This window comes from Nerophis ophidion, linkage group LG06 (genome assembly GCF_033978795.1).
Source record: "Nerophis ophidion isolate RoL-2023_Sa linkage group LG06, RoL_Noph_v1.0, whole genome shotgun sequence".
Classification (NCBI taxonomy): Eukaryota; Metazoa; Chordata; class Actinopteri; order Syngnathiformes; family Syngnathidae; genus Nerophis; species Nerophis ophidion.
This window is the reverse complement of record NC_084616.1, coordinates 27,162,669-27,176,867: the sequence shown is the minus strand read 5'-3', so window position 1 is coordinate 27,176,867 and position 14,199 is coordinate 27,162,669. Positions and strand designations below refer to the sequence as shown.

General features: G+C 41.7%; 1 protein-coding gene across 1 annotated transcript in view; it reads left to right on the top strand.

Annotated features, from left to right (window-relative positions):
- The window catches only part of LOC133554450 (metabotropic glutamate receptor 4-like), a 478,293-nt gene that overhangs the window by 155,606 nt on the left and 308,488 nt on the right, over window positions 1–14,199 (top strand). The window contains exon 2 of the mRNA XM_061903242.1: window positions 13,236–14,148. Coding sequence (XP_061759226.1) covers window positions 13,642–14,148 — 507 coding nt within the window. The 5' untranslated portion in view covers window positions 13,236–13,641. The remainder of the gene's footprint in view (window positions 1–13,235; window positions 14,149–14,199) is intronic.

Sequence of the window (14,199 nt, the reverse complement as noted above, 5' to 3'; positions counted from 1 at the left end):
ATCTCAGCTAGAATCGGGCGGAAGGCGGGGTACACATATATATATATATATATATATATATATATATATATATATATATATATATATATATATATATATATATATATATATATATATATATATATATATATATATATATAGGACTCAACAGAGTCCTGTCAGAGGTTACTTTTTCTTATTTTTTTTCCCTGTCCAACCACTCAGGCACATCTTATTGTTGATGTAGATGCCCATATCTTTTGTACAAATTTACTTCACAAAAGAGAAGTGTGAGATACTGCTCTTGTTGTTTTATTTGTATTTGACTTTATTGAATTTATATATTAATGTTTGGCGCAAACGGACCGGAGCAGGAGGATATAGGAGGAAGAAAACAATGGAAGACAGAGGGGGAAATTGCAGGGGCAATAACAATAACAACAGAATAACGTAACAAAATACAATATGTACAAATATGATACGAAAAAGAAGCAGTTAGTGAAATCAATATTAATAACACAGAAAGGACAATGAATATTATTGCACTACAAATGGAGCAATAAAAATACCGATAGAAATATCAATATTGAGAATGAATAATAACAATAATTACCTATATTATCAATAATACAATTGTTTCAAATGCAACAATACATACCGTATTTCTTTGAATTGCCGCCGGGGCGCTAATAAATTTAAAACCTCTTCTCACTCCTGCGCTTACCAAAGGCATGCGGTAAAAGTAAGCATGCGCTAATTATTTTAAAACCCTCTTCTTACTCTGGCACTTACCAAAGGTATGCAGTAAAGATTTGAGTGTGATGTAAGCTTGGACCTTAAATCCTACTGAATAGCTCATAATCTTCTTCCCTTTATGCGATTTCAAATTACCAGTATTGAAATCAGCCTCCTCCATTTTGAAAATGATGACAGGGGAAGTGTCACTCGTGACGTCACGAGTTTGACCAGGCGATAATACAAAGCATGCGCTAATTATTTTGGGAAGCGAGTTTGACCCGGCAATAATTCAAGGCAGGCGCATACTATATGCCCTGCGGCAATTCAAGGAAATACGGTATATGTAATGGTGACTTGAAATACAAAAGAAAGCCGATAAATGGGTAAGTACCAATGGTGCGTGTATGTATATATGAATGAATGTATAAATGTATGAGTAATTGTTTGTATGTTGTTACGGTTGGGTCGCATGTTTATACGTGGATTGTTCTCCCAGGATGCAGACGGTAACTCCGGAGGAAGTATGGAGGTAGGACAATGATTTAATGGCCAATAAATAAGACTGGATACAAAAATAAACAAGACAAGTGTTCCTGTAAACTAGCGAACAAATGGTAAAGCTCAGCTCTGGAATCAAGAATACTTAAACGTAACGTGTTGCATGGACACAAACACGGTAACCAGACTGAGTGTGGTGAACAACAGGAATAAGTAGCTCTCTGATTAGTGCCCAGGAGCAGGTGAGCGTCTCAAACACTAAACAGAGGCAGGTGAAAACAATCTGCAGTCATGGCAACTAAAACACAAACCCAGGGATGCTCAAAACAGGAAGTGAGGGAATCGAAAACTAAACAAATATGATCCGGGCAGCAGATCATGACATATGCAAGTATAAATGTGTATTTGAATGTACAATATCTTTGTCTCCCAGTGTGTGCGGGAGCCAAAGTACGGCCCCAACCACCCAGAGAGCCCAACCCAAAACAGCAGGTGCACTATCCAGACAACAAGGAACCACCGGCCCCACATAGTCAGTCCAGCCAGCGACAGAACCTCCAGAGGTGGTAACATTGCGCCGCCCGGCAGGGCCAACAATATGCCATAGACAGATGTGCCCAGCAGAGGACAAGGTAACGGAGAAGCAGGGGACAGTTAGCCCCCAAGCCAGGGAGGGACCACACTTCACGTGGACAGAAAGACCAGACGCCCCGCCCCAAGGGGCCCAGAGACTCCCCGCAGCCGAACGGGAAGACTGCCAAGCCACACCAGCAACGAGTCCAATCCCCCTAAGAGAACATGGCGAGACCTGCTCCAAGGCGCCCCACCAAAGTCGGCCGTCGCAGGACCACCCAGCACGGGCTCACGGGAACCACCCATCCCACCTGCAGGGACCCCAACGATGGAGATGGAACCTCCAGTAACTGCCCTGGTGGATCCTACCCCAAATGGAAACGGAAAAGAAAAAAAAAGATCACAGACACGGTGACACACAAGGTCACTATCCCAGCAGCTGGCCGCCTTGTAACACTGCAAAATACCCTGCAGCGCACCAAGCTGCCACGATAGAATCGGAGACTAGACCCAGCAGGCCTCAACCAAGACGGGCAGAGGTTACTTACAGTATGCTCACCATCTCTATCCTAGTTCATCCAAAATGTGTGTGTTGTTGGTCATCTTTGGCTTCACTCTCCATCATTGTAACTGAGCTACTGTGTTGAACAATTTCCCTTGTGGGTCATTATAGTTTGTCTAAGTCTAAGTCTAAGTCTTCCATAAAGATGGAAGCATATTATAACAAATATATATTTGTACGAATAGGTTTAGTGTTATTCAAGATGCAAACCTTCAGTTTCATTCATTTTGAACTTTCCGTACCCTTATATGATGCTATGCAGGTTGACAGTTAAGAGTTGAACATTATATGGACATGCTCACAATAATCACATTTTAGAGGCCCAGTGGTATATTTTGGACTTCTTGACTTCAGCACAAATGAGCTCTTGTGCCTGGCCTCTCAGTGGCTTTCAGTGTGTTGAGATGTTTAAGTGTAGAAAATTACTTAGAATACGCGCACGCACAAAGAGTGCCTTTCCCTCATCTTTCACCTAATTCTTCTTAGAAATAAAAACGGAGCAGGATACGGGATTGCTGCTCCCTACATCTCTAACCTTTGTTGCATTAATGGTGCATATGTTGGGAGCGACTTTAAGGACTTGCCTGTGAATAATTCACATCTTACATACATTCAAGGAGGCGGAAAACGAGACACTTCAAAATAAAAGTATGCCCACATACTGTTTCAAAGAGTGCTGTTCGTTTTTCGTATGTGGGTAACAACATTGAACTATTTATAAATGGTTGATTTCTATAGGCTAGTAAGGTAAAGTGTTGTACCTGACAAGTTTGGGCTACCTTGCTTCTGCAGCCTTCATCAGAGGTGTCACGTGATGTTAGCGTGACGTTGTCTGTGACGTGTTATATGGACTGTACCATCAAGAGTTGTCAGGTACAACACTTTATCTACTAGCCTATATAAATCAACCATTTATAAATACACGTCAGTAGACTAAATGAACCTCTTCAACATAACATTTAACTATGTATAAAGTAGCGGCTGGCTACGGGGTATTAGCCAATGACTTTGGCTGGGGGGCGGGACTTCCGGGAGAGATAGGGAAGTGACGTTATCGACAGGAAGTGAGAGTTTGCGTTAGAGCGTTAGAGAAATGAGAGCTGTTGTGTGGTTGTATTACATCTTGTGCAATAAAGACAAGACAAACTAAGAAGTTGTATGAGCCTACATTCATGGGATTATTACAATATATATTTCCGAATTGGTTCAACCGCCACCCGCCCGAATCTATTTAAAATCAATTTTTTCGTCATGTCACCCGCCCGACCCGCGGTTTATCCGCGGACTCCGCGGTTGTGACTGCAAACCGCGCATCTCTACTGGGAACTGTTGCGTCTGACCAGTCTTCCTCTCAGGGAATAAAAGACACTGGTCAATTCTAAGTTCTTTTGGATGACATATATGTTGATTAAGAAGGACCACCGAGACAGAATAGCAATATTATCAAGTTTTACTAAAGCCTTAGGAAACCAAGGCTATAATAGCAGCATCAAGAAGCGATCTGAAAATGAAACGTGAAGCGTTAGCCTATTTAGTACGAAAAAGGCCCCCTCCCACCCAGAAAGAAATGCAGCCTTTTCGTTCTGAACTGATAAGGTAAAGAGAGAGTACATTATACTCTCAAAACACATTCCAGCTCCTTCCAGGTGAAACACAGAGTTTACTAGCAGACATAAGATACAAGCACAAAGTTTAATATTAGCTGCTTTAAATATGACTATTGATAAAGAAAGAACTCTTAAAGATATCTTATTCTCACAAAACCAAACAATAAAGCACTGAGAGCGGACTCAGCCGTACGGCCTTTACATATTGTTGCAATTCTCAATGCTAACAAAGCAAAAAGAAAGTGTTTAAAAGTACACAACAAGACTTTATTTTTCAATATTTGCTAACTTGATGCTAATTTTTATTGGATTTGCCATCGACATGCTTCCGATTAGCAGTAGTGATTTTACACGGCAACGTCAATACCTCCAAATTTGGTAATCAAAATTACAACTAAGATGCGTGTTACAATCAAAGAGAAAGTGTGTGTTAAGTGTAATATTTACAGTATAAACACTTTTTAGGACTCAACAAAAGACAAGACTGGCACATTCAACTTAATAGCAAAGACTACTTCCTGGCTAAGGCAACACCTAATATACAGTACAGTGCTGCCATCTTACGTCTTGGAATAGCAACTGAATGCAAGATCTACTGTGTAATAAAGTACAGTACTTGCAAATGACACACAAAAGTCAAAGAAACTGTGCAGTACAGCACCAGTGTTGAATGTAAAATCAAAGTCAAAAGTACCAAAAATTGTTAACCATATATTTTCCCAGGTTCTAGGAATTGGTAGCGTATCGATTTATATGTGAAAGTACCCATCTCAACCGACAGTACACTGCTGTGATCCAAAACATAGGCAGAAGCGCTGCGCTGGAAACTGTGAAAAAACACAGATGAGCTTTGGCTTCATGTAGCTCGAGTTGCGTGGCATTCCTACTGAAAACCGACGTACGTTCAAATCCAGAAAATTACCTACGGCGGTAAAAATCCAGATGTATTAAAGTGTGCACCCGCACATATCAAAACACATTTCTTTGTTACATTGCAATCAACGTTGAAATGACCTCAGGAGTTGATCACACCCAGTTTACACACCCTCCTTTTGCATACGCTAATTATTTTGAAAGTAACCATCTGCTTTAGCGCTGTGTGTTGCGGCCAATCACAAGTCAGTGGGAGGTGTTTCATTCTGGTGTTTGGAGCGATCGCCAGCGGGTTGAAATTGTGCATCCCAAAATACACACGTGTTTGAAAAGATACACTTGCTGCAACTGGCTGTGAGCGAGTGGTCCCTTCCGCCTGACCGTTTCATGTGTTCCCCCCGAAGTACAGCGCTCAGTGCCAGCGGACGACATGATTTCATTTTGTAATCTTTTCAATGTAAACACACCAGCATATCACAAATAATGCAAATGACTTTGACTCTTGTTTGATTACTCAATTCATTATTACAACCCAGAAGAGTTTCTTGCGGTAGCAGCTGCATACGTGACGTCGCTGCTGCTGTACACCTCCATCCATCCATTTTCTACCGCTTATTCCAAGAGTCACAGAAACACGTTCTGACAACAACAGGTAGAAAAATTAGCGCCTAGATAGGGAGTCAGCAACCGGCGGCTCTTGAGCCACATGCAGCTCTTTAGTGCCATCCGAGTGGCTCCTTAGAGCATTTTTTTAAAAAAAGGATTGAAAATGGAAAAAGATGGGGGAAAAAAAAGGTTTTTTTGTTTTAGTATGTTTTTTGTTTGAGGACAGTCATGACACAAACCTTCCCAATTGTTAGAAAGCCCACTGATGAGAGTATTTGGTGAACATCGTTTTGTCCTACTAATTTTAGCGGTTCTTGAACTCACCATAGTGTGGACTGTGATGCAGCAGTTTGTTTACATTTATAAGCTTCCACTCCCTTTTTGTCTCATTTGGTCCTCCAAAAGTTTTATATTGTGCGTGAATGCACAAAGGTGTGCTTTGTTGATGTTATTGACTTGTTGGAGAGCTAATCAGGCATATTTGGTCATTGCATGATTGCAAGCTAATCAATGCTAACATGCTATTTAGGCTAGCTGTATGTACCTATTGCATCAGTGTGCCTCATTTGTACGTATATTTGTGCTCATTTAATATCCTTTACTTTTATCTTCTTTGTATACAATATAGTTTTGCATGTCTCATGACATGGCAGCACAGTGTAACAGGGGTTAGTGCCAGTGCCTCTCAATACGAAAGTCCTGAGTTCAATTCCGTGACTTTGTGGGTTCCCTCCGGGTACTCCGGCTTCCTCCCACTTCCAAAGACATGCACCTGGGGATAGGTTGATTGGCAACACTAAATTGGCCCTAGTGTGTGAATGTGAGTGTGAATGTTGTCTGTCTATCTGTGTTGGCCCTGCGATGAGGTGGCGACTTGTCCAGAGTGTACACCGCCTTCCGCCCGAATGGGACAAGCGGTAGAAAATGGATGGATGGATGTCTCAAGACACACTATCTGTATGTAATATTGGTTGCATTTTGGATAGTTGTTTGTGTGCCATGTTGTTCCAGACCACAGCAAACATTACCTAGCTTGCCAAAGATTGTAATAAATCTATTAAAAGAAGACAGCCTGCCGTTTTCTTTAACTTGTACACACACTTCTATACCTTCGGCCGTTAAAAGCCAGTAATTTCCAGGAGTTATCTCACCTTCTGCGTAGCCTCTGATTTATTAATGGTTTCTAATGTTGCAAAAATGTGTAGAATAAATATTAACTTTCAACATTTCTGTCAACTAAGATTTGCTGCAGCCTACGACACAGTCACTTATTTCATGTGTTGCTTTCATTGAAGGACCTATATACATTTTTTAATTTTTTTTTGCGGCTCCAGACTGACCTTTTTTTTTTTTTTTTGTACAATACTGCTTTCAACATTTTGGTTGCTGCCCCCTGTTCTAAGGAATTTTGTGTTCTTGCCTCCATCGATCATTTTCACCTTGTTGAAATCAAATGTTGGCACAGCCAACTCTGTGTGTCGCGGAGGTATATCAAGCCTGTAGAAATGTACGTATGTCACCCATGAAGTTGGCGTCAGGCAGCACACATTTCCACGTCACATTTACTCGTCTTGATACATCTTAATGTCGTCCTGAAAAAGGTTTTATGCCAGATTTTTGTGCGCAAGCAAGCTTGTTGTATGAGGCCCATTGTTTAAAGTGTGGAATTTTCCAAGGCTGGTCTCGCAGCTTGCTATGGGGTTTTCCCCCCCGGGATGCAGACGTACAACTCCGGACAAAGCGGGTAGGTAGAATAGGATTTATTCCTTATAAATCATCCAACTTACAAAATGCAGGCAAAAGACAAGCGTGCCTAACACACGGGAAGCTAAGGCGAGACTTAGCACAGGAATCAAAGCTTAGAAAACAAGGAATACCCAACGAAACTGTTGCATTCGCAAAACAATGAAGCCAGACAAAGTGTGGCGTGCAACGTGAATAAATAGCTCAATGATTAATGGTCGACTGCAGGTGAGCATGCCGACCACTAACCAGAGGCAGGTGAACCCAATTGATCCCCATAGAAACCAAAACAAACCCAGAGGTGCACAAAACAGGATCTAAAGGAGTCCAAAAATAGCAGAACATAACTAAACAGGATCATGACAGAATTGATAATTCATTGCCAGTTTATGTAGCTCACTTTTGAAACATGATATAATGTCACAAACAATATGCGAGTTTGACTTCCAGAAAGGAATTTACTCTTTTTCTGCAGTCTGGTATGAAACCACTTGCTTAAATCAAAACAAAGCAACCCAATACCACAGCAGGTAATTGTAGGCTGTCTCTGCAGCCGTCTGGTGTGCAGGAGGTTTGCTTGTAATTCTTGCTGGGCGGCTGGCGACATGCCAATGACACATTTAAAATGTAGAATTGCTCTCATCAATCTTTTATCGTTTGGCAGGGACGACATTTAAACTTCCTCTTCAAAGCCCTTCCACATAATATCAGTTGTTTTTCTAAATACAACGCTAGTTTGTATTGCGTCCCTCCATAAGAAAGCCAAAGTAAACATTTAAAGGAAACAATTGCACGAGCATCAATTCATGATATTACTAAGTGCTGCCACCTTTAAAGCAGCATGTGTGCAGAGTGACAGGGGACTGTGGTTGCATGCTGCAGTTGCTTCAAGACGGTGGATGGGTGGATTTGGTACTTTTGCATGAGTCTATGCCTCTGCAGACAGCTGATGTTTATCTGCTCCCCCAACCTGGGACTCATGACCAAACAGCTGCTCAAACTGCCGAGTTTCACCGAGCGATGACAGCACCGCAGAGGCAGCAAAGTCTTTATCACAGGGATGTCCACACCTACTTCTGAATATTGTTCTGAATTGTTGTTCATCATTGATGTATTTTCTTTGTGAACTATAAACCATCTCCGTTTTGATTTTTGGCTCTTTTCGAATGCGTTGGTCCCCGCCCGCAGCTTTTCTACTCATTTTCTGTGATATGGCAAGGGAAATGCTTTTTTTTAAACCATGACCCATATAGAGAAATTAGTTTTAAACTACAAACTGTATTTGACACCACTCTCTCCTTAAACGAAGACACCCTGAAGAGTCTTTCATCAAACACTTTCTTAGAAGGATCTTTGTAAAGATGCATGCTAATTGTGCCCATGCATTCTGTTTGATCATGAAAGGTAGTTAACTACTGTTTGTCTCTTTAAACTCATTTCCAAAGAGACCATTCCCAAGCAGCCACTCTTCCTTCTTCCATATGATTGAGGCTTTCCCTCAGAACAAGGTGTTTTCCTGTGAGTACTCAGCCCTCATGTATTATGTATGTCGCGTTATAGCAGGTGGATCTGGGCAGATTACCGTTACATAAATATCTCCTTTTGGTTTCCAACAGAATGTGAGGGCCTATTTATTAAGTGACTTGCTGTTACATAAAGAAAAGTGATATGGACGGGACAAAATGGAAAGGCTGTCTAGAAATCATGCAAATTTCTTGACGCCTTCTTGTGAATAGGACACCTCAGTATGTGTCACTTCAGATTCTGATCAATCTAAACTGCAGTAGGTAAACTAGATTTTTTTTACATATTTTGTTTACATATTTACTCTATTCTCGCAGATAGAGACTTAGCCAAAATGGTCAGAGGGAGATGGAAACGAAGGTGGATTGAAAGATTCTCCAGCTGTGCATAGATCCACCACTCTCTTGGTTGAGCCCTGATTAGGATGCCCTCACACACTGATAGGAGAGACCTTGCGAGTTCTAAGGTGCAAAGAGCAGATGCATTTAGAACTGTAGTGATATTCCATTCATCCATTTTAAATATCAAGGTCAGAGTCACTGAGGCTTATCATGAGTAAGACTCACTCTCTTCAGGTAGTGGTTGTCGACCTTTTGCTCATAACTCCCCAAATAGCATTTGATGGTGAAGGATCTTCGTTCACAGGTGTATTTGAGGCATTAGCCATGCTGCAACAAGCTATAAAGGCTGCATGCGAAGCCTTCTGTCTCAGCAGCTTGTTGTGGTCTGAATGAATGTGGGTGGCGTAGCTTAGTGGATCTACACTCAACTATGCAGCCTAGCCATAGTCGAAGGCGGATCAAATTACGTGAATTTGTACTATCTATATTCAAATGTGAAAGGTACCCTTCTTTACTTCCTGTGTAGGTCACGGGTGACAGACTCAAGGCCCGGTTACCAGATCCGGCCCGCCACATAATTTTATGTGCCTGAAAATAATGTGTGTCAACAAAGCACTTAATCTTTCTTACTAAATGCATTTTATTTTCAATTTTGACAAAAAAATATACTGCATGCAATTGCATATCTTCTAAACTTTAATATACTATAATAGTAACTTGTCACATTGTCTGATGATTTAAAAGCAAGTTATTAATTAGTTTGTTAGCAAGAATATATTAATTAAATGCTTAGGCAATTGTGTGGTAAAATCATGAGACGATTATATGTTTGCATTCATATATTTATTGTTACAGCCGGCCCCCTGATAAATTGCTATGTGGTCCTCAATGAAAACGAGTTTGACACACCGGGTGTAGAGGCTGTGTATTGACTCTAAAAATATCTTCATTGGTTTCAAGTTCTTGTGTGCCACAAATCCAAAGTAAATGACTAACCGTGGAGGATACTCGATATATTTGTTTGGTCATGCATATTTACCAACCCTGCAAACATCATTCATCTGCAAGTCCCGGCGCCTTACATATATCAATCAGGTGCTGCCAGGTTATTTCCCTTAAGACACCTTACTCAGGTCTTGAGATAGAACATTTTATGTGAAGCCAAGGTTCCGTTTTTTTATCCATGCAACAGTCAATCACATAACGCCTTAATGGATCCAAAATGTCTCTTCGTCTGAACTAAATCTTATGTTTGCATAATTGAAAATTTACAGGTCAAATAAATTCCACCACTCAGCCGAACTCTCCTACTTATTACAACACACTGACCAAAGTAGACAAAAATAATAGATACCAATAATAGCTCTTACATTAAAAGTCTATCTTCTTAGTGACCCTAGTGATATAGACAATAGATGGTGTGTATAAAGTCGCCCCTTTGCCAAGACGCGCTTCAAATTTTGCAGTTTCAATTCATCACATTAAACAAACATATCAACACACACCTAAATTAGGCATTTTTAAGGATACATATGGGCTAAATGAACAAACATATCAATATTACAGTAGTATTGGCCAGTAGACCAAACCAATCTGAGAGCGCTGGTCAGTATCGTGGCCACTAGTTGGCTCAGGTCAGGCAGCATCCACTCCCGCCTTCACCAGTATAAAGGTGACTATGTTGATGTTATTTGTCATAATGTTCAAAACATGTATTTAGAAGGTTTTTTATGCCGTACTTAACTCTAATTAACCACAATAAACGAGGGTTGACTGTACAAACTTGCCTAATAGGTGCTCACTAGTGGTCTAAATTAATGTCTCAGATGAACTATAGTAGTAGTTACAAACCCCTTTTCTATATGAGGTAGGGATTGAACCTGTAACCCTCAGATTGCTGGCACGGCCACTCTCCCAACTTCGCCACGCCGTACAATACGACAGCGGAGACCCTGGACTGTTGAACGACTGAAGCTCTACATAAAACTAGTGTGGGAAAGAATTCCACTTTCAAAGCTTCGACAATTAAGTTTCCTCAGTTCCCAAACGTTTATTGAGTGTTGTTAAAAGAAAAGGTGATGTAACACAGTGGTGAACATTTCTTTTCCCAACTACTTTGGCACGTGTTGCAGCCATGAAATTCTAAGCTAATTATTTTTTGCAAAAAAAAAATAAAGTGTATGAGTCTGAACATCAAATATCTTGTCTTTGTAGTATATTCAATTGAATATGAGTTGAAAAGGATTTGCAAATCATTGTATTCCATTTATATTTACATATAACACAATTTCCCAACTCATATGTAAACGGGGTTTGTAGTTTGAATTGTGCATACGACATATTGACACTGACAGACATCATTTACCTCGAGTTAACGCTATGCAAGTATGTTGTAAATACAGAACCCAAACTTAACACACGTCTCGACACACCTTTGAAGCCCCCTAGAATATATGTTTTTAATAACACTAATTTAGCAGATTTTTCCTTCATCTCTAGACAAAAGTGCAGTCAAGCATCCACAAGCGCAAAGCAGTCAATGGAATGATACCAAGCAGCAACAAATCTGTTCTGCTCAATGCTTGAAGAACTAAGTCATTTGAAGCACAGGAGACGTAGGTGTCATACAAAACCGACTGTGTCTACGTAAGCCATCAGGGTCACCCCAGATTTCCACTGGATTCGTAATAGCTGCTGAATTGTGCCGCCATGGAACGTTTCCGCCATTTGTCGTCCGGCCATCCCCAATACCATTCTGATGCACATCGTTGAGGCTCCGCCGTTTAGCAAAGTAGTGCAAGATCTCTCGAGCCCGTGCGATAGTTAGGGTGCTGATTGGCAACACCGCGAAACATCTCGAGCTTTGCCCGACCATCAATACTCACAAGCGTGCATCTGTGACGGCATTGACTCTACTCGACTCGACTTGTGGAAAAGATGACGGGTTTGCCTTGCAAGCAACATTACAACAGTAACGCCATGCCTGGCGAGCGTGCATACGCACATACAAACCCCATTCCTGCTTCGCCTACTCCAGTACCAGCTGGTATTTGATACAGGCCTTCAAAATAGCTGTCCAGGATAAGCCTACAATAGGATTATTTGATTTTGGACCTTCAGAATCAGTGTATCCTCATTCAATTGCGTCAATGAGGTGAAATTACGTCTAAAAACCTTTGACAAGTTGACTTTAGGTCCGTCCACGCCCATTAAAACGTTTCAAAGTGTAAAACACAATTCAGATTTTTTTTTGAATGTATAGCAGATCATTTATTTTGTGTTTGTGCATGACTTTCTGTCCTACATGAGTAGATCTGAGCAAAATGTATCTAATATTAAAGTTAAAGTCCCAAAGTTTGTCACACACACACACTAGGTGTGGTGAAATGTGTCCTCTGCATTTGACCCATACCCATGTTTACCCCCTGGGAGGTGAGGGGAGCAGTGAGCAGCAGCGTGCGCTGCGCTCGGGAATCATTTGGTGACTAAATTGATCTGCTGTGTTGTGGATTGGCTGTCAAAATAGAAGTTGGCGTGGCTCTGTTCGTAGAGTGGCCATGCTAGCAACCTGAGGCTTCCTGGTTCGATTCCCGGCTTCTACCATCCTCGTCACGTCCATCGTGTTCTTGGGCAAGACACTTCACCCTTGCTCGTGATGGGTCGTGGGTGTGTGAATGGGTGAATGTGGAAATAGTGTCAACGCGCTTTGAGTACCTTGAAGGTAGAAAAGCGCTATACATGTACAACCCATTTACCATTTAACTCTGCATATATTTAGCACAGGGATGCAGTACAGCAGCATCATGGCGCTAATGTGTGGTGGCGGTAAAAATCGACACTGAATGGAAACAGAAAGCATCCGCTGCTGTGGTTGGCGCCGTTACATAGCTCGTGGAAATCCTAGTTTATTATATTTTATCAATAATTTTAGGATGTAGAAGATATATATATATATATATATATGTATATATATGACATGCCAATGCAAATGTTCCAACTATGGTGGGAATGAAAATATGTCATACCAGGCAGGTACATCATATTGAGGACCATTCCGAATGGAAAAAAAAAGAAATACCTTGAGTTTGTGCAAGTCCGATGCAGATCAGCATACTTGCATTAAACATACTGCATATCTTTTAATGTTTTTCTGTAAAGGATGTTTGCTAATTTACCTTTCCTCTTTCACAGGCACTCGCTCTGCAGCCCTCCTTTGTGTTTGTACCAGCCTGAAGGACCGAGAAGGAGGATTCCCCCAGAAGTAAAAAAGAAACGCTATCGTCTTTTTGTTTTGTTGATGCCATCTGAAAATGCTCTTTGCAGCTTCAATCTTAGGTCTTTCCCCGCTGCTTTGGTGGTACCGCATTCCACTGCACGGACACTGAAGGCAACGAAGAAAATACTCTGTCACAGAGTGAGAGTGCGGCATAATTAGTGAAGTAGTGGCTGCTGTGGAAAGATGTTTTGAAGATGACTTTCTTCTGAAAAAATAGTGTTGCTAACCTTGGAGGCACTTGCAAGTGCGTTTTTGTGTGCACATCGCTTTCATACTCAAAGGACTAGGATTTGTACGTGGATGCGGATTTAGCTTTTCATAATGACCTCGCCAGGAGGCTTTGGCTGGTGCTGCCGGCTGTCGCTGCTCGCTTCTTGTTTCTTTATCGCCTTGGCAGCCAAACCAAGAAGGCCCGGCCACACACACCTCAACTCAATACGCATCGATGGGGACATATCTCTGGGTGGGCTTTTCCCTGTGCATGCAAGAGGAAATGACGGCAAAGCCTGCGGCGAGCTTAAGAAGGAGAAGGGGATCCACAGGTTGGAGGCGATGTTATTCGCCCTGGACCGCATCAATAATGACAATGAACTGCTGCCCAACATCACTTTAGGGGCACGCATCCTGGACACATGCTCCCGGGACACTCATGCGCTGGAACAGTCGCTGACGTTTGTACAGGCTCTGATTGAGAAGGACTCAACCGACGTCAAGTGTCTCAGCGGTGGGCCGCCCATCATCACAAAGCCGGAGAGAGTGGTCGGAGTGATTGGCGCGTCAGCCAGCTCCGTGTCAATTATGGTGGCCAACATACTACGTCTGTTCAAGGTCAGTACCTACAACGGTACACGTCACATCATCACTTAACGTTGCTCATTT